At 42.6% G+C, this 20,531-nt stretch overlaps 1 protein-coding gene across 1 annotated transcript in view; it reads left to right on the forward strand.

Annotated features, from left to right (window-relative positions):
• The window catches only part of LOC131905584 (reelin), a 114,476-nt gene that overhangs the window by 82,314 nt on the left and 11,631 nt on the right, over nucleotides 1-20,531 (forward strand). The window contains exons 27-32 of the mRNA XM_059256446.1: nucleotides 470-728; nucleotides 1,560-1,809; nucleotides 6,167-6,335; nucleotides 16,097-16,237; nucleotides 17,435-17,612; nucleotides 19,529-19,722. Of these exons, the coding sequence (XP_059112429.1) occupies nucleotides 470-728; nucleotides 1,560-1,809; nucleotides 6,167-6,335; nucleotides 16,097-16,237; nucleotides 17,435-17,612; nucleotides 19,529-19,722 (1,191 nt within the window). The remainder of the gene's footprint in view (nucleotides 1-469; nucleotides 729-1,559; nucleotides 1,810-6,166; nucleotides 6,336-16,096; nucleotides 16,238-17,434; nucleotides 17,613-19,528; nucleotides 19,723-20,531) is intronic.

Here is a 20,531-nt window from a genome sequence, read left to right on the forward strand (position 1 = left end):
ATCTGCAAAGCTACCAGTAAACGTGAGAATGGGTGATTTTGCTGGTAACATGGTATCTGTATTCTGTATATTCTTCTAGTTTCAAATACTGACGACTGAAATCCAGTTGTCTTCACTAGACAACAATACACCCTCAGACTTGAACAGCCTTTGGATCTCTCCCAACATCGTATAAAGTAGCCAAGGGATGCAATGACACTCAACTCACTTTCCTCGGGCTCCCTGGAAAAGAGATTCAAGATACAAATATGAGCCAGAGTTTCCATTTTTCACACTTCACATTTAATTAACTCCCATTCACATTAGAAGGGAAAAATTAAGCTTCAAAGTGATTGCTTTGGACACTCATTAAGTCATCATGTTTATTAAAGCCATCCATTGCCCTCTACTGCTCTGGGTGCTTGCCTTTTGTTAGTGATGCAGATTTCTGTTTGAAGTCCAAGTCTACAGTAAAGTCTTCTGGTGTCAGATTTGTGCAGTTCTTCGTGAGACTGGGATGTGGTAAAGGTGTTCCAGACCCCAGGAGCCAGCCAGTGCTTCTGCAGTATTCTCTCAATGGTGGCCTCTCCTGGAGTCTTCTTCAAGAGTTCCTTTTCAGCAACTCCAGCAATGTGGGCAGGTACATTGCCCTGGAAATGCCCCTGAAAGCCCGTTCTGGTTCTACACGCCTCCGCTGGTGGCAGCCATCTGAAAATGGACACTTCTATAGCCCCTGGGTGATCGACCAGGTCAGTCTCTTCAGAACTCTCTACTTTAACTTTTATGACCTTAGAAAGTGTGTTAGTCCAACTCCATGCTGGTAGAAGCCCAGACAGTTGAATGACTTGCCCAAGGGCACATAGCTAGATTAGATATGGTGTTTAGCTTTCCTTTCACTCTCTATCCCCCAATTGCCTGTGCCTATAAAAATAAACGGCACAACAGAAGGCCTAGGTCATGCTCAGAGAGGATGCTGCCATATGGGTAAGGGGACTTTATCAAGCGTGATACAAGGTTATAATTCTCTGAAAAGGGAAGCATGCAAATTAGCATTGGTGCCACATGCAGTTGTGCTCAAATCCTCTCCTCCGGCCTTTGATGGAAATAAATAAATAAACCTCCCCCAACATCTTTTTGGACTGCTGTAAAGGATCTTCATACATAATACAGCATATCAAACAGAATTCAGAGAACCTGTTCATAAACAGTAGCGCTCATGCAAGGAATTGCAACTGAAATGCCTCTGGGCACGAGTGTCCTTAAATAGAAGTTTTACATGGAAAATAACCACAGGCAAGCCAAGCTTGGCTCTCCCAGCTTGGGGACATGTGCTTTCCAAAGGCACAATTTGGCCCACGAATGGCTGTGAATGGTTTTGTCAGTCCTTTGATTTGTTTTCTGCAGCTCCTTGCCAGATGGGCAAGCAGACCACAGAAACAAGAGCATTCTGAAAGGCCGCGACACGTTGCTAGTCATACAGCACCAGTGCCGAGGCGGCTGACAGAGCAAAACAAACAAACCAACTGAACTCTGCTGTACATTAAAACCAAAATCTGGGGTGTTTTAAAAATGCATTTCAGATTCTTATTGGAGGAAATATCTCTGGTAATACAGTCTTAGAAGATGATTTCTCAACTCTGGACAGCAGAAAGTGGCTGCTTCATCCAGGAGGCACCAAGATGCCTGTGTGCGGCTCCACAGGCGACGCCCTGGTCTTCATTGAAAAGGCCAGCACCCGCTATGTGGTCACCACAGACATTGCTGTGAACGAAGACTCATTCCTACAGCTAGATTTTGCTGCCTCCTGCTCAGTCACAGACTCTTGCTATGGTAAGTATTCCACATCCAGAGGGACAGAAGCCTGAGTACCTGTGACATTCAGAACCTCTGTCACGGGGTTAAGAAGATGTCTCAGTAACGTGCTTTCTGAGTAAGCATGGGGATCTGAGGTCAGCTTCCCAGCACCCACAAAGGGCCAAGCGTGGTTGTATATTCCTGTAATTCTACACTGGGGAGGAGAGCAAAGACAGGCAGGTCCCAGGAGCTCACTGGCCAGCCAGTTTGATTCATCAGTGAACTCCAGGCTCAGTGACAGTCCCCATCTCAAACAGTAAGTTGGAGAAGTAATTAAGGAAAACAGTGTCAACCTCCAGCTTACACACACACACACACACACACACACACACACACACACACACACACACATGAATATACATACACACACAGTTAAGTACCCAAGTGATAGTGTTAAGAACACAAATGATCATAGAACATTTTAAGTTCTTGGGGTATTCTTGAAACTTTCATTTTTCTGGACAACATGATGTTGTAAATAGAGTATATTTTTGAAAACATTGTGTATAGATTGTGCTTTAGAAACTTATTTTCTACCTGGGGCTGTAGCTTAGTTGGAAGACTGCTTGCCTAGCACCCATGAAGCCCTGAGTTCCCTCCCCAGCACTGTATAAACTGTGCATGGTAGCACATGCCTTTCATCTGAGCACTCAGGAGACTACCAACTGCCATCATTGTACGATTTGGACCCTTCACCTGAATTTACAGACCCCTGGGCTTACTGAGGAACCACAGACCCATGCCACCTTACGGGATGCTTCTAAGATGATGTGAGCCCTTGTTCTTTCTTAGATCCGAGGGAGTGGAAATTTGAGGAGCTTGGTTTCTTTCAAGTTTCTGTGTAACCAGATTTCCACATTCTTATGATTTTGAACTTGGGAAGAATCCCAGAAGTACTCTTTGTTCTTCAAACATAGTTAACACTAGTTGGGGGTGGAACTTGTGAAAACAAAGATGGACAAGCAAAAGGTGCATACTCTGCATCCAGTGGGTGCATTCTGTGTGGATGACTGAAGGGGCGTGCTCTATGGGATGACACTGGTAAGATGTAACGCAAACTCAGGGCAGGGAGACATGACGAGTGGCTGTCCCTTCCACTGGACCTTTATGGCTGGGCTGGGTTCAGTGGCAGATAGATTGGAGAAGCCATCTCAAACTGGGTCAGCTAGATGTTAGCTTATGTAGAGAAGCAGTAAAGAAAGCTCCTGGCCCACAGGAAAGCTGTGGGAGAGCAAAGCATACTGGCCCTACAAGCAGACATATAGCTGATATTCCAGAGTCCCAACCCTCCAGTAACTGAAGGAGCCAATAAAGATAACAGAGGAAGCTAAGGCAGCACCAGGACGGGATCTGGCCCACATCAGCCAGTTGAGTTAGCCTCCAGCCCATGTGCACCCGGCCTCCTGGGAGAGGTGCAGTGAGGAAGGAAAAGAGAGGACAAAGTGACGGAGTAGAGGTGGCCACAAATTCTGGAGGACCTTAGGGAGCAGGTTCAGAAACTTGTGCTTGACACAGCCAAAGACAGTAGACAACAAGTACAGAGGGCATCATCCTCATTTCGGCTCTGCTGCTGCGACAGCACACCCCAACAAAAGTCAGCTGAGGGGAGAACACAGTCCCAGGTTACAGCCCATCGTTGTGGGGAAGACAAGACAGGAACATCAAGTAGCCACATCACAACTGTAGTCCAGAGCATAGAGAAACGAACACATATGTGCTCATTTGATGTTTGCTTGATCAGTGCTGTTCACCACTCTCGTACAGTTCAAGACCCGGCCTAGGGAGTGGTACTGCCCACAGTTGTCCTGCCTAGGGAGTGGTACTGCCCACAGTTGTCCTGCCTAGGGAGTGGCACTGCCCACAGTTGTCCTGTCTAGGGAGTGGCACTGCCCACAGTTGTCCTGTCTAGGGAGTGGTACTGCCCACAGTTGTCCTGTCTAGGGAGTGGCACTGTCCACAGTTGTCCTGTCTAGGGAGTGGTACTGTCCACAGTTGTCCTGTCTAGGGAGTGGCACTGCCCACAGTTGTCCTGTCTAGGGAGTGGCACTGTCCACAGTTGTCCTGTCTAGGGAGTGGTACTGCCCACAGTTGTCGTGTCTAGGGAGTGGCACTGCCCACAGTTGTCTGGCCCTTCCTCTATCAACCATTTTAAGACAATCCCCACAAGCCAACCTATTGCAGACAGTTTCTCATTGAGACTTTTTTACAAGGTGATTCTAGCTCATCATGTTGGCAATGAAAGCTAATCATCACAGGAATTGTGATGTGTTTTAGGGGAGATTAACTCTGTGAAGTACGTAGAAAGGAATCCTAGTAAATATTGTATAGCAGTGATCTCCAATGGGGGTGTGGGGGAGGACAGTGATGAGTGCAGTGTGGTATGAAGAGAAGTAGAAAGGAAGGAGGCAATATGAGACAATGAAAACAACCAAAAAGCAACAGTTTCCAGGACGAGGGAATAGGCTCAACACGGGGAACACAAGAGAGAGGAGTCAACTTTTGGAAATGATGTCTAAATTTTAAACCCAGAGAACTAGTGTCAAAATATCATCCCTGATGAAATTTAGTGATTAATAACATTTGTTTGTTTATGGGAGGAAGTGGTGTGGTTTTCTTGGTTCTGGTGATAGGATTTCTTGGACCTGTAAGGAGGACCTGTCTAGATTGTTCTTCACAATGTATTCAGTATCCAGGGCAGTGCCAGAATCAGCAAGCACTGGCTGAATGAGTAAAATCAGTTTTGAGACATGAAACTGGTAGGTATAGTTGCAGCCTTAGTATGTATGTGTGGAATAGGAGCCCAGAAAGATGTCTGGAAGAATGCACAAAGCTTCCCTAGTACGCAAATGAGTCAGAGTGAAAACAAGATAGGAGGGCTGGAATAGTGATCTCAGATAAAAGAATCAGAGAGCAATCAATAATGTCTGAGACATAAGGAGGACACACATGATGAAGGCTGAGCCATTGTCCATACCTAGAAAGCTTACAGAAGCAGATGGGTTCATGCTGGCCACACAGAATCACCTGGGGTGCTTCAGAGCTTCTGATCCCAGGACCAGGGTCCAGAAGACTTGGGGAGGAGACTCTGGCCATGAAATGCAAGCGCCAAGAGTTTCTCAAGGTTCCCAGGGAGTTTCAGTGTGCAGCCAAGACTGGAAACCGTTAACCTTAGAGAAAGCAATTCAGCGGGGAGGTGGGAAAGGAGGCAGCTTACAAAAGCATCCGGTAGCCAGAGGCAGAGCCGTGAAGATGGGGAGAGAGTGAATGTTTAGAGGAAGAAAGGGAAAAGAAGGAAATAGCTTTCTGTAGACCCCAGTCTGACGGCTTGCGTTAACACAAGTCCCTTGACTTTCAGAGATCTCTTCTTCTGATTCCCCAGTGTGTTCCTTTGTACATAAGAGTGAAAGACATAAGAAAAGAGATTGTTTGATTTCTAAGAAGTGTCATTTATAACGAGAGCAAAACTGACATAATTGGCCAGAATTTTTGTAGGGTGGTCAAAATTTAAAAGACTGGAGCTAGAGAGATGGCTTAGTGGTTAAGAGAACTTGCTGTTCTTATAGAGGACTGGGGTTTGTTTCCCAACACCCACACTGGGTGGCTCACAACTGCCTGTACCTCAAAAGAGGATGGAATGCCCTCTATGGGCCTCTATGGGTACCCACCCAAACACACAAATAAGAAATAATTCTGTGTTAAAAATTTGAAAAGACTGCTCAAATTTTTTACACATTTAAAAGGGGTTTAAATCATTAAATATATCATTGACAAAAAAGGACATGAAATTGAGGGGACTTGTTGGAGGGTTTCAGTGGGAGTAGGGGATGAGACAGGGTATTGAGTGAACAGGACTGAAGTTCATCATGTATGTTATAAAGTACACTACTGCTCATATACTCATAGCAGTATATGAAGCAATGACTTTGTCGTAATGTTTCTAAAAGGTTCTCATTATAATGAGTAATTCAGGAAAAGTAACTTTATTTCACTTCTCCTTAAAAGGAGTGTAGTTCAATATTATTTATTAAAATTTGCAATAATGGCCAGGCATTGTGGCCCACGTCTTTAATCCCAGCATTCAGATCTCTGTGAGTTTGAGGCCAGTCTGGTCTACATAATGAGTTCCAGGACTGTGTGAGAGACCCTGTCTCAAAAAAAAAAATGGCAATAATGAAGAGAGAGAAAACCAAACTGGCAATCATTTTGAAGTCAGAAACATGAACACAGGAAGGTCGAACTATTTCATGACATTTAAAACATACGGTATTCACAGTAAATTCCCATGGTTGGTGCAGACATGTGCTTACATTGAGAACACCACTTCCCGTTTCAGCTATCGAACTAGAGTACTCGGTGGATCTCGGGCTGTCGTGGCACCCGCTGGTGAGGGACTGCCTGCCCACCAACGTTGAGTGCAGCCGCTATCACCTACAGCGGATCCTGGTGTCAGATACTTTCAACAAATGGACCAGAATCACTCTGCCCCTCCCTCCTTATACCAGGTATTGCCGCTTCTGCATGTATCACTCAAAAGTGATCGGCTTGGGTATGTCAGGTTTTAGCCAGACAAAGTTTAAATGAGATGCATGAGAATTTGTTACTTATTTGAATATAAATTAAGGCTAACTTAAGAAAAGTGGAAGTGGGTTTTTATGGGTAAGTTGTTGTTTTCCCTAAATCCAGGCTTTTCCTGACTTTTAATGCTAATAATTTTTTTGAATAATGGCTTATACAAAAAAGCACTGGCTGCAACATAACAGCTTCTCCAACTTAATTTAGAGATGCCAAGAACCAGCCATTTAAAGTAAGACCATTGGATGCAAAATAGATTTAAATGGAATCTGCCATTTAAACCACTGTTAATACAGTGGTTACTGATTTCCTATAAATGGAAATAGCAAATAAATGTGTCCTACCATTAGCCTCTGCTTTTCAAATATTATTTTGGTTATTACTTTGGAATTTATCACCTGCAGAAATGTCTTCTATGAAAAGCAAACTACTTCAACCACTGCACCAGTGGGAAATTATTTGGTTTGAGAAAAGTGCCTGGTAAATGCTAGTGAGGAATCTGAATTATGTGTGCACTTATACTCTGGTGTGAGGAAAGTGGAGGGTTGACTTTTCCCAGGGGAATAGTCTTCTATGATTCCTTCACCATCTAAGGTGGGTGCTAAGCGTAGGAAAGCTTTACGATCGTGATTGGCACTCCTGTTCCCTCTGGGGAAAACTGGTCACCTGCTGCCGTTGACAGAGGACAAAAGCAACCAGCACAGCGTGGAACGAGAGTTATAGTTCAGCTCATTATTGTCCTGTCACCCCCCTACAAATGAAGAATGAATAAATCCTCCTGGCAAACGACCATAAAATGCAACCATTCATCCTGGACGTAACTTTTCCTGGGATTATCATAAATGGAGTGGCTCTGCCTCTAACAGCCTAGGGCTGCTTTACAATTGCAGGCTGAGAGGCAGGGGACTATAGTAACTGTGAGACTGCTGCCACGCTTAAATGAGATACGTGAGATTTTGTTGCTCGTTAAAGGTATTGCTGTACATGAATTATTAAGGTGATCTTAATAAGTAACAGGAAAAAAACTCCATTAAGGCATCTGTCTTTTAAGTCTTTATGAATTCTATGAATTATTACCCAGCTACTTGGCAGCATTTTGCAAATAAGTGACATTATAAGATTTACTTCAGCTAGTCATTATACCCTTGAGATGTCTACTGAAGAAAAGTAATTATTCCTCATATTTTAATCTGTCTTTTAATTGTCTCTTGCACGTACTCACAAGAATTTTGACCCTTTCAAATGATACATGAAAAATTGGATAATCATCTATTTCCCCCTGTTACCATATTGAAAATGCACAGTTTGTTTCCTATATTACCCTCAGGGCTCATTGGTGTACAATGGTCTTAAAGGTGACAACACACCCTCTGAGTAATTCAGGAAGAATGTGTGTAGATGAAGCCCAAGCTAGATCACTTCTTTGCATGTTTTGCCATATGCCAAAGAAACACATGAACATCTCAGAGTACTGCCCCAAACACATGCAAATCTCTCTCCCGCCTCCACTCTCAGCCCTGTGACTTTTTAAATGTACTTTTCCTTGTTTTAAATTAAACTGACTTGGTGGTAGAACACCTGTGTTTACCATACATGGGGCCCTTGGTTTGATCTCCAGCACAGATAGGCGGGTAGCTAGGTAGGTAAGCAGGTAGGCAGGCACACAGGTAGACAAGAAGTTAAACTAACTGACTGCCTAAGAGTCTGGGAATGTAGTGAAGAAGTGTTTATGCGATCTGCCAGACCTGAGTTTGTAGCTCTTTGCTATAAACAAGATGGTATTGACAGCTTACAGACACATGCTAAGTAAGGGTTAGCCCTAGCCATGACCACAAGACAATTGGAACTTTTCTACTATCTTATGATATGGCTATAAAGAGGATCTAAGTACTGCTGGTAATGGGAATAAATGGAAAATGATCGCCCACAAATTGTCATCAAACATGCTGAAATAGCCAGTGGTCACCAATAGCAACTGTTCATCCATTCAGTCATATTTTTAAAAAAATGTCTTTAAGTACGTACCTCAAAGAGTTTTCAGTTCAGTAGAAGACAGAGGCATTCACCAGAGATAACCTGAACTCAGAACTAACTATAGAATCCAGTTGTGATATGATGGAATACTGGAAGACAGTGTTGTAAGACTGGCTGTCACAGGGAAATAGGACTTGGTCAGGAACACAGAGAATACTCTCTTGAGAAAGGAATAACTTAAACAAGGTGAACTGGGTAAGGAGAAAGGGCAAGAATGCTCCAGGCAAGGAGAATGCCCTGGCGTAGCTGCAAGTTGGTATGTGTGTGTTCAGACAGAGAGAAGGGAGGAAAGTGAGATATGAAGAGCAGGGTGTATTAAATATGGGGCTTTCTTATAGGAATGCTTCATCCATTAAAGTGTGCAGGAATAAGGAGGCATGGTGAGACTTGGATTCAGAAAAGCTTATTCTAACTGGAGAACCAATTAGGGAGGTGAGAGCCTGGGAAGGGCAGACTGAGAGTGGTAGGATGGTTAAAGTGTTCTGGGGACACTTTAGAGAGGAATGCAGACAGCACATGAGTGAGCCTGATGATGAAGAGGACATTGTACATTGAGGGAAAGGGCAGCGTTGAAGATACTCCTGCTCTCGGACAGACAGTGTCAAATGGGTGCAGATGCTTCCTCCTGACAAGGAATACTGAGACTAAACACAAGCTATATCATACTCTGCTGCAGGCATTGCTGTGTTAAAACCTAAGAAAGAACCCGGCATCATTTTTGCCTTCATTCTTTGCCATATGCAGTGATAAAGTTAGTGGTAAACCATCCCTAAAATCAAAATGAATGAAAAAGCATTACCAGAGTAATGGTACAACACTTTCTTAACCTCTCTTCCTACAGAGATGTAACCTGTAGGAAGAACTGAAAATGATTCGTGCTATCTGTAACTTAAAGCTTTGCTGGAACAGTCTAAAATGCCACAGATGTTGAAAACTAGGATATTGTGTTCAAAGTGAGAGTTAGAGAGGGTTTGTGTAGAGATCGGCCCTGGCTTTGAAGAATTCATTGAGTAAGGGGAGAGCATTCTAAACCCGGGGATCCAGGTGAAAAAGACAGGGACACTTGGGCCTGAGCCTTAAGAGTTACTGTTTAAGCAGGAAAAACGTGTGTGTGTGGGGGGGGGGGGGGTTGACTAGTGGAGTTGGGTTTACTTACAAAAAGTGTTGAAGCAAGGCAAAAGAATAAGACTCAGGAAAATGGAGCTGTGGAGATAATTCAGCTGGCAAAGTTTCCTGCTGTGCAGTCATGAGGACCTGAGTTTGAGCCTCAGAACTGAGGAAAAGAAGCCAGGAACGGTGGCACAGAATTGGAATCTCAGCACTGGAGTGAGACGAGCAGATTTGGACTTCTGGATTCACTGGACAGTCGCCCTAGCCAGCTTAGCAAGCTCCAGGCTGAGGAGAGACCCTGTCTCAAAAACAAGCTTGAGAACTCCTAAGGAACGGCACCAAAGTTGTTCTGTGGCCTTCACACATACACCCATACACACACACACACACACTCACACACACATGCGCGCGCGCGTGCACACGCGCGCACACACACACACACGCACACGCGCGCCCACACACGCACACGTACCTACGTGAATGTACACACATACTGCTATAATATATTATGTATACGCTTGAATACATTAAAGACTTGGAAAATGAATTATGGGATGTTCTGAGCTTGGAACATTCATCTAAGAAAAACTTGCAAAACCGACTCGAAGGTGGCAAACGTGCTGTGAAGACAAATTCGGGCTGCGATTGAGAGACAGGAGTGAAGCCCTTAGTGCAGGAGATTTCAAAGGAACAGTCAAAACACACTCACCAAAGTCTCCATCGCATGTGAGAGAAGACTCCCAGCTTGGAAGCTGGAAATCTAGTGATGGTGATGTAACTGCGTCCGCTCTCCACAGAGAACAGATGAGTGGGCACGGCTCACAAAGGAAGCAAGAAGATGCATGAGTCAGAGCTGCGTGCCATCTGCAAGCCAAGCAGACGTGATTGCCATGCAGGAAAAGATCAGGGACTTGGCCACAGAAAAGAAGAAAAAGGTGTGCAAAAATTTTAGGTTTTTTTTTTTTTTTTTTTTTCAATTTTTAGTGTCTTCGAAAGACTAGGTTTAGAGCTACTGAAAATAGTGGTCTGGGCCAAGAGTGGAGTGAACCCTGTGTCACTGCACCTTTACCGATTGCCTATCGTTGTGCTGCTAGGAGAATGGAGGAGAATGATGCTATGAGTTATTGAGAAAGACTGGAGGAAAGATAGGATGATGTCAAAAATCAGTTTCCTACCCCCAATCTGAATCTGCCTTCCTCTCCATTACTAACCAGACTTAAAAATAGCAGGTAGTTTAGGTGGCATGGGTTCTTGAGATGTCAGCTGAGAAGCAGCTGAGTCACTGGGAGGGCAGGTAACTCAAATCCACTGAGAAAGGGCAAAAGGGAGTGGCCACAGTAGGTTCAGGTGAGACTTGGCTATTTTAAGGCAAGTTGAAAATGACCCACTCCTAGTGGCCCCAATCAATGACCCAGCCAGCATCATCCTCCTTAAAGATTAACTGCAACACATTGGAAGCCGGGTGCTTCAGGCAGAGAGGGGAAGCGATTAAAAATCTGTAGGAAGTTAAAAGAAAAAGCAAGAAGTTCAAGAAAGGCAAGTGTGTGGAAGGGCAGGGTGGTGGTGACGAGGACGGAAGTGAAGCAGCTTTAGAAGGGAAGGCTGCTTTTCTAGGACATCCCCACATACAACTCTGAGTAAAGAAAACAGACCCAACCAGTAAGTAACATTTACTATGTTCTTCAAATGTCCAAGAGAGTCGTGAGTTTGTTTTGTTAAAGAGATCCATTACAGCTGCCTCGATACTCCTTATTTCTGTCTGCTGTTATTCCAGGACAACGGTGTGTTTTGAAAGGCTTCATTTGCAAGCATTCATATAACTGAACAGCATTCAAAATGTTAAAACTAGCCGGAGAAATACTTTACCAGTCTTGAATGCCATCATCTCCTGTCATTTGATGAGCATTTATGAGCATTGCTGCTATGCTTCTACCAACTGTTTGTTGGTGTTTGGGGTTCACAAAACTGTAATTTTTGTATAGGCCGTAGTACCACTGAATCCCTCATATGGAATATGTTGCTATATTGGCATTCATGTTAATAGGTTAAACCTATGTCCATTTATTCTATAACAGAGACACAGCTGCCTTTGAGCCATATGAAGTGCCAACTTATTGCCAAGTTTTTATTGGAGAATTTTATATTTGACCGGTGCCATACATATATGTAAATCATCAAGATTGCTTTCCCAGCTAAATATAAACCATCCCCACAGAGAAGATATGTTTAAACTATAGAAAATCTCTTGTATTTGGTGATTAGTCCACTTTTCGGACTAATATTGAGGCTCTCAGTGGGTTTATTCAGAATATTATAATTTTTATTATTGCTTTCTTTAATTTTTTTTAGCACAATTGATTTTAAAAGTTATTTTGCTAAAAGATAAGAACCATTCCTTTTTATTCTAATTCTGAAATAAAAAATTTCCTGTTGGCTTACATTTTTATTTATTTAAAAGGCAAATGTACAAAGTTAAAGAGAATCATGTACTAGACCCCATGTACTTATTAGTTTGAATGTACTACCCACATTGAGTAGCTCCACCGCCTCCTAATGCCCTGCTATTTTGAAGTAAATTCTAGACATCATAGCATTTCGACTACAGATATTTCAGTGCACATTACTGGAAGAGAAGAACATTTTAGACCACAGCTAAAGATGGCAATTTCTTGTTTAGAACTTCAATACTCATTTCTCAGATTTCCTTATCTCACAAAGTATGTCATGAAGTTTTTGCAAGTTGGTGTACAACTCAGGATACTTGCTGAAATATCTCCTAAGCCTCCTTAGCTTCTAGCTCTCTTCCTCTTGTTGTAGACAGGCTGGACAGAGTGAGTCCATTTTCTTTTCCCATATCACACAGGCAGTGGTTGGACCTAGATACAACAAAGTTCACTGTTTCCTCTCAAGAGAAAGAAAAGCCTAGTGGTGTGGTTCATACAAAGTCTCCTTTTGCTAACCTATTTTTTATGAATTGTGATAAAGTTTTAAAAGATTACTTGATAGAACTTCAAAATATTCCTAGAGGCTGGATAAATGCTATATAATAACACTTATTATAAGTCAAGTGATCCTTGTCTCTTTGCACTGCTTTGTTAGTGAATTGGTATGTGACTGAGGTCACTGGGTCTCGCCATCTCCATGAGCAGAGTGAGGGCTAGCCTGAGTTCCTTGTGTGTCTCTTTGAGAGTAAAGGTAACATCAGTAAGTGTGGAGAGGCTGAGATGACTGGCCGCAGCTTCTTTCAGATCAGTCCTTCTCACCGTGATGATGACAGGAAGTCTTCCTAGGTGAATGGAGTCATCCTACAGAAGTTAAGAGGATGAAATATGTCCTGACACCTGTTAAATGGTGTGGCCACATCATGGGGGAGATGCATGGAATGAGCATATAGAGAAACTGTTGTCTTCAGTAACATGTTAACTGTATAGCGGTGGACAGTTACTAACCTACATTTTTTGAAGCACTTTCAATGTGTTGATGGGGAGAAAGTGGAATAAATTTAAAAAATAACCAAAAGGAGAGATTTCAAGGGTATGTGAAAATAAGAAATTTGCTATGGGGCCATTTTTCCTCCAACTCCAAGAAGCAGCAGCTGGTAGCGGCCATCATTCTAAGGGACCTTCAGGATAAGCAATGACACCTGCCAAGGGATGTGCCAAAGCACTCGTAGGTCTTGGTAAACATGAACTAATTAATTTTCACAACACCCTTGTGAGTCAGGAAGCAGCATTCTCTTAGCTCTACAGATGGGAAAGTGTCAGCATGTAGACCTAAGTGATTTGGCCCCTCTCACAGTGAGGCTAGGCAGGGCTGGGAATAAGTTGTTTTATTGGAAAGGCTTAGAGGTTGAATTCACCTCCAGTATTCTCATTCTGAACTGTTATCACACTTCTTCCCTTTAATTAAAGTACTCCTTCTTCCTGCAAAATAATAATGATGATGATGCAGGCACCTCTGCCTATGAGTGTGTGATGACTAGATATTGCTATTCCTAACAATATAAAACCCTTGCATTTCAAAAGTGGGTCTCAGAAATTGTCAAATTTGCCCTCCTTGTTGTGTCTAAACATTTACTTGCTCACCATGAACATAGAACTCATGGTGCCAGAATACAAATTAGAGCACTCACTTATCCTTAGACCTGTTGGCCAGCTCCAGTTTTAGTACAGTCTTCACATGTCTCCTACTGATTCCTTTTCTGTAGAACTCCAGAGAGTGGCATAGACTGGAAAAGGTGGGGTTCGAAGTCTGTACAAAGGCTGTCACCTCCAGCAGTTCGTCTGGCTCTTAAATCCTCTCCTCAGTCTTTGTGTTCAGAGGCTGTCCAGCCTGTGACTGAACAAAACCGGTGATCAGAAAGCCCCCCCTACTAGGCAGCCTGTGCTGCCTCTCTGCTCTTCTCCTCCCACAGTCATCAAACTGCTGCTCCACACAGCTAACCCCAGTTCCTCCCCTCCACCCTGCAAGCTGGCTTTTATTTGCTTTTTCCAGAAATCTTTATTGCGATTGACTTAATATTCTTTCAGTAGATGTTTATGAAATCCCATTTGTAAGTGTCACAGACAATGAAATGATAACTAGGAGGGTAATCTAACAAAAGAAACTGCTTTAAAATATAAGGTGGCAAAGGCTTTAGTGAAACATGTTTATGATATTAAGAGAACAGGGAAAGTGTATTACTTATTATTATCTATAAGCACTGAGGAAAGACAGCAATATCCCCTGCCTTTCAGAAAACTTGTAGTCAAAAACAAAAGACAGAATAAATAGGTGCATGGTAGCTACATATCAGAATGCATGGTTATGAGCTATGAAAATGTGATGCTCCACTGTGTCACAGGATGTTGCTGTATAGAAACAGAAATAGTAATGAATTCAGTCATTTAAAAGAGCCACTGAGTTGCACAACACTGGTGGGGGTGGGCGTCAATACAACACTGTTCCCTGTGAAAACAGTGGCCCCTGAATATCAGCTCCCTGTCCCATGGAACACTACTCAGTAGTGAGCAAAAGGGATCTGCCCCAAGAGCTGCCTTACGAGTTAATGTTCCAGGAAGGAACTGTGTCCCCCTGAAACATATTCACATGCATGCATGATGGTGCTAAATTGTGTTAAATACCACATAAAGAACAGATTGCAGAGAGTCGGATGAGACGAATGCCATTTTTAAAAGGGTCAGGAAGAAAATGTCTCTGTGAGGACTAACACTTCCAGTGAGACCCTGGAGGACCATAGGGGGAGACCAAGCAGAAAGAGAACCCACTGGGGAAACTTCCATGCGGAAGGGTAGGGATGACTTTGGTGTGCTGTAGAAACTGAGGTGAGTGATACTTTCTGATGATGGCCAGAAGAAGGGAAGAGAGGCCCCCACTCAGGCCCAACCCCATGGGCCAAGGGCTTAATTTCAGTGCAACAAGAAGTGATAGGAAAGATCTGAGTTGAGATGCTTCTGATGCGGGTGTGGGAACTAGAGAGCAAGAACTGGAGAAATCAGTTTGTGTCAAGATTCTCAGGACACAGGTCGGACTGAGCTGTTTCCCAGGATGAAAAATCTTAGTTCTACTCTGTTGTTCTTTTTTGATTATTTACTAAACTTTATGTAAGTGTTTCCCTTAGAAAGTATAAGACTCTTGCTGTTACTTTATCTTTTTCCCTTCCAAAAACAAATACTCTCCAATCAAAATATTAAGTCTTTTAGCATAAAACATGCATAACTCAAAAAACACAAATTATTTCCTCCACAAGTCTTTAACGTTTGCATGAGCCCTGGGCATTGTTTGGATTTTACTGCCATCTAGTGCCTCAGAACACACGTATGTTTGTGTTGCTGAACAAGATGCTCTCCAAAAGTGAAGGAGGAAGTACATTTCTGCTTCTGGAATGGAGATTGTCTGGGTTACTTTTATTTATTTCACTTTTTAATCAACATAAAATAAGCCTAGTCTTACTTATTACCCCCTCTCTTCTCTACATGCAATTACCTGGGGTTCCATTGATCTGTCTGTTTTATGTTCATCCCATGCCCTAAGGCTTCTATTAGGAGAATTCCTCAGGGATGCTGAGTGGGGGGGATGCATGTGCCCATTGCACAAAAGTATCTTGCCCTGGAGAGCAGGGGAGAGCATGAAGCCCAGCCCACATTCTGTTCTAAAGTTAAAGGCAGAAGGTTACAGCTGCTCAAGGACAGGCATCTTTCTCCCAGTTTGATAACACAACAACAGCCCTGGTGTCTGTACAATGGCTGCCATGCAAAAGGCAGACCTTTATCCTTCCCTTGGGGCTTCTAGTTTTAGGATTGGATTTCGCCTCTGATGTAGTCTTCTTTTACAAGACCCAGAAAGACCCCTGGGGCAAAATGCATGCTGAACCTATTTGTTTGGCTTAGTTTTGTTAACTAGAGGTTTGCATAGGCTATTGCAATAATGAATGTTCTTTTCAAAACAGGAATGGGAATGTGTGCTTTTGTGTTGCCCTCTTCAAGCTTACTAGAATACATTTTCTTTCTCACTGCATTCTTCATTGTAAATCTCTTCTTCTTCCAAGGTCTCAAGCCACTCGTTTCCGCTGGCACCAACCAGCACCTTTCGACAAGCAGCAGACATGGGCAATAGATAATGTCTATATTGGGGACGGCTGTCTAGACATGTGCAGTGGCCATGGGAGGTGCATCCAGGGAAGCTGTGTGTAAGTTGGAATGTTTCTTCTGTCTAAATATCTTGATTTGTATTCCACCCAGAAAGTTTCTAAAACTGGGTTTTTCATCACTGCCAAGTTACCTTAGCTTTTGAGTTTACCTGAAATATAATATTGAGCTAACGGTAGAATTGATGGCTATTATAACTACATTCTTACTTAGTGATTAGCACCTGAACAACAGCTACATTGTCAAGAGAGAGCTGAATTATAATTGACTATGTTACTTTTTCTTCTATTTCTGCGATATATTTGAAGCTTGAAAAAGATGATAGAAAACTTTAGGAGTTCATTATATTCTCACCAAAAATGATATTAAGTCCAGATAGAGGTAAGGACATGCATTTGCTGAGGTTTAGTTGAAATTTCTCATGTCATTTGCATAATAAAATATAAACCTGGTCAGTTGTTGGGCATATTTCACAGAGCCCACTCTATCACTCTCCTAGATCTTTGGCATCTTTGGGAGAATCTACTTTTAAAGCATTTGGATGGATGTGTATGCATGTACACACATGTGTGCACTACAGCCTTTTGTGCTTCGTTTTCTAAGCTTGTGCTGTTTGGTTGTTAGTGTAGAGAAGCTCATAGAGAATTCATATGCTCTTCTCTGCTAATCTTCATATACATAGGAAATCCAGCCCATGATTAATGATTGTATCCCATATCCAGGATGGCTCTGAAGAGCCCTGGGCAGCCTTCCAGTCCTGTCCTGAACAGAGAACTGAGAACTCTGTTACAGGGATGGCGGTGATTATCCGAAGCATCGTCTGCTTTTAGCACACAGCCACTTGGTTCTTAAATGGCTGGAAGCTTCTGTTTAAAGACCGATTTCATATATTATTATCACCCAGCAATTTGGTTTGGCAGCTGCGGTCCTATGGGCTATCCAGTGCTGTTTCACATGAGATAGGACTTCAGAACGTTTGTTTAAAGTTGATTCTTCCTTCCACCTGCAACAACTAGTCACTCACTACTTTTGGAAAGGCTGAAGGAGGTTAATTCACAGCCTGTCTCTAGCCTCTGGCTTGTTAAGGAAAGCAGGTGATCTTTGGCAAGCTTTGTGACTCTGTGAAGAGCAGCTACCTTTCATCATCCTGGCCTAGGAAAAAGTTGGCTTCAGTAATGTGCAAATTCTCACAGGGGCTGTGTTTGATGTTGACTCTGCCTTTCTCTTTTTCCATCCAGCTGTGATGAGCAGTGGGGAGGCCTGTACTGTGATGAGCCTGAGACCTCCCTCCCAATCCAGCTCAAAGACAACTTCAATCGAGCTCCCTCCAGCCAGAACTGGCTGACTGTGAACGGTGGGAAACTGAGCACTGTGTGTGGAGCTGTGGCTTCGGGACTGGCTCTGCATTTCAGTGGGGTAAGAGTTCGGCTGAGGTTTGCTCAGCTCCTCTCTCTCTCTGCTGAGTCCCTGAGTCACTTTTGAAGCTTAACAGGCAAATCAAGATGCAGTAACCCTTAATGCCTAGTCAGGATCTGAAGTTTCAACAGCGCTGAGCATTTCCAGAATGTACCTACCCAAACCTTTGTGTTGCTGTCAGCACAGGGAAGATTTAAGAACACATCTTTAAAGGACTTGCATAGGTTTCCCTGCTGAGAAAGGGGCACCTATACAGTGTGTGTGCTGGGGGGGGGGGGGCGGGGGGTGCTCCATCTGGATGAAGCCATAACCGAAAACTCTTGAGTTCACAATACGTTTGAGATTAAAGAGTCAAAAACCTGGGAAATGAGCTTCAAAGTTTCTTGAGTGTATTAACAACTAATTGTTTATAAGTCACCCCAGAGAGAGTAGCTTGTCGGTAATTACTGAACGTTTGCATTTATAGCATATTATTTTGTGAGTGGCAGAAGCAATGTTGGAAAGTTTTCCTTTGAAAAAAGTTATTATCATTCTATTTTGCTGCCAAATTTTAACTTTTTAAATGTATAATTCCTCTAATATCATGACTAATAGGTAAATTAATTTTAAAAAATAACCAATTCACATTTAACTCTTTTTTTGCTGTACTCTATCATAGAGTTTATATTGTATTTATATATTATTTATATCCACTTTTTACACAGAAGTAACAAAAGTATATATATATATATATCATCTTAATTTTTCATAATCGACAACACTAAGAATGTTTATTCAAGACACTCTTCTGCCTCAAGTAGAAGTGGGAACGGCCAGGATTTCCACATATGTTCAACTAACAAATATCTACCTATCAAGATTAATATATTGATAATTGATAAATAAATGGCATTTGGTGCTGGGGAGAGATGGCTCAGTCAGCAAGTGCTTGCTTTGAATAAAGACTTGGATTCCCAACATCCATGTAAAAATCAGGCATGGTAGCCTATGTAAACCTAGTGTGGGAGGTGGGGAGGGGGGTGAAGGTGGGAGGTGGAAACAGCCCGCTCCTCAGAGCTCATTGGCCAGCAAGTCTAGCCAGTCGGAGAACTCCAAGTTCAGTGAGAAACCCTTTTCCAACTGGAGAGTGATGGAGAAAGATAGCCAACATCAACCTCTGGCCTCTACATGCACGTGAACATGTGTGAACATGCACACATGTGAACGTGTAACCCATGCACCCATGTGCACATATACTCACACAAAACAACCACAGACATATACACAAATTTAAATAAATAAATTTTAAAACATTTTAAAGGGCATTGCAACTATCTCATTATAATTAAATTATATAATTGTTTCAGTTGTAGTCATTTTAAAATTACCCATTAAAAATAGTTACCTAAGGGGGCTGGAGAAACGGCTTAGGGGTTAAGAGCACTTGCTGCTTTTCCAGAGGACTGTGTTCGAGTCCCAGCACCCACATGGTGGCCACAGCTGTCAGTAACTGCAGTTCCGGGGAATTCAACACTTATACTCACATAGACACTCTTACACACATGTAAATGAAATTTTAAAAATAGTTATATCAAAATGTTCCTTCGTTAGTAACTGGTGCTTTTTAGCAAATGCTAACTAATAATTGAAAATAAATTAATAAAAGCTTTGAATAGTTACTTTAATTCCAACATTTGCTTTGCCTATAAAAATATGTTAAAAGGAAACCTCCTTAGAATATATGACATTTGGTTAAGTAAGTCTTGAATACTGAAATTTGAAAGTCCAACAAACATGAGCTGGGCACCATGCTAGAAGCTAGTGTAAGAGATATAATAACATAATCAAAGGGACAAAATCAGAGAGAAGCTGTGCTCTGCGGTCTGCAATCAAGACTCCTTATTGCTGCTTTTCCCTCTTCTGTTCCTTTTTCTTAGGGCTGTAGCCGATTGCTGGTCACTGTGGATCTAAACCTCACTAGTGCCGAGTTTATCCAGTTCTACTTCATGTATGGATGCCTCATTACACCAAGCAACCGTAACCAAGGGGTCCTCTTGGAATACTCCGTCAATGGGGGCATCACCTGGAACTTGCTGATGGAGATTTTCTATGATCAGTACAGCAAGCCTGGGTTTGTATCTGTCTCAACTGCAATAACTAGGCTATCCAGCTTGGGAAGGCTCCCAGTAACCAGTTGTCACGGACTGAGGGGACCTCCAATTTACTCATCAGTAAAGGACACCTCAGAGACAGTCAGGGAGGCTTTCTGGGGTACGTAATAGCTAACTAGGGCTTTTGTTTTAAGAACAAAAGCTTTCCCATCCCAGAATAAGATTAATTACTAGATTGTAATACCAACAGTAAATAAACAGTGCAAAAAAACATGGAGACTGAATATATGATGATTTCATAAACATCTGGAGAAACAAACATTTGTTTACAAAGTATCTTCCCAGTATATATAAGACAGTAAGATGGCAGTATCCTTAAGATGCCTAGAACCTGTGTCATCTTTCTTTAAAGACCCTGAACAGCCATCATACATGGACCTTTAAAAATATTCTAGAAAGACCAAAAGCAGTCAATGTAGCCAATTAGACAAGCCAAAGAGGGGCCGTATGTGGGGCTGCCTTGCTGTGGTCTCAGTGACTCTGTTGGCTGAGGGAGGAGGATCAATGGAGGTTACACACTGAAGACCAGGCTGGACAACATAGTGAGACCCCACCTCAACAACAGAAGGGAGAAGAAAAGGGAAATGAAATAAAAGAAAGATGTTGAATCAGGAGTAAAACTCCTCCCCTCAAGGCTCAGCAATCCGTCCCAGAGGTAGTGCGTGACTTCAAGGATATTGAACACACTCCAGGGCAGGCCCTATGACCTACTGGTCAGCCAATAGAGTCTGCATGGACTCTTTTAATAGGGAAAGAGAACAGAATGTGG

Source organism: Peromyscus eremicus, chromosome 3 (genome assembly GCF_949786415.1).
Source record: "Peromyscus eremicus chromosome 3, PerEre_H2_v1, whole genome shotgun sequence".
Taxonomy (NCBI): Eukaryota; Metazoa; Chordata; class Mammalia; order Rodentia; family Cricetidae; genus Peromyscus; species Peromyscus eremicus.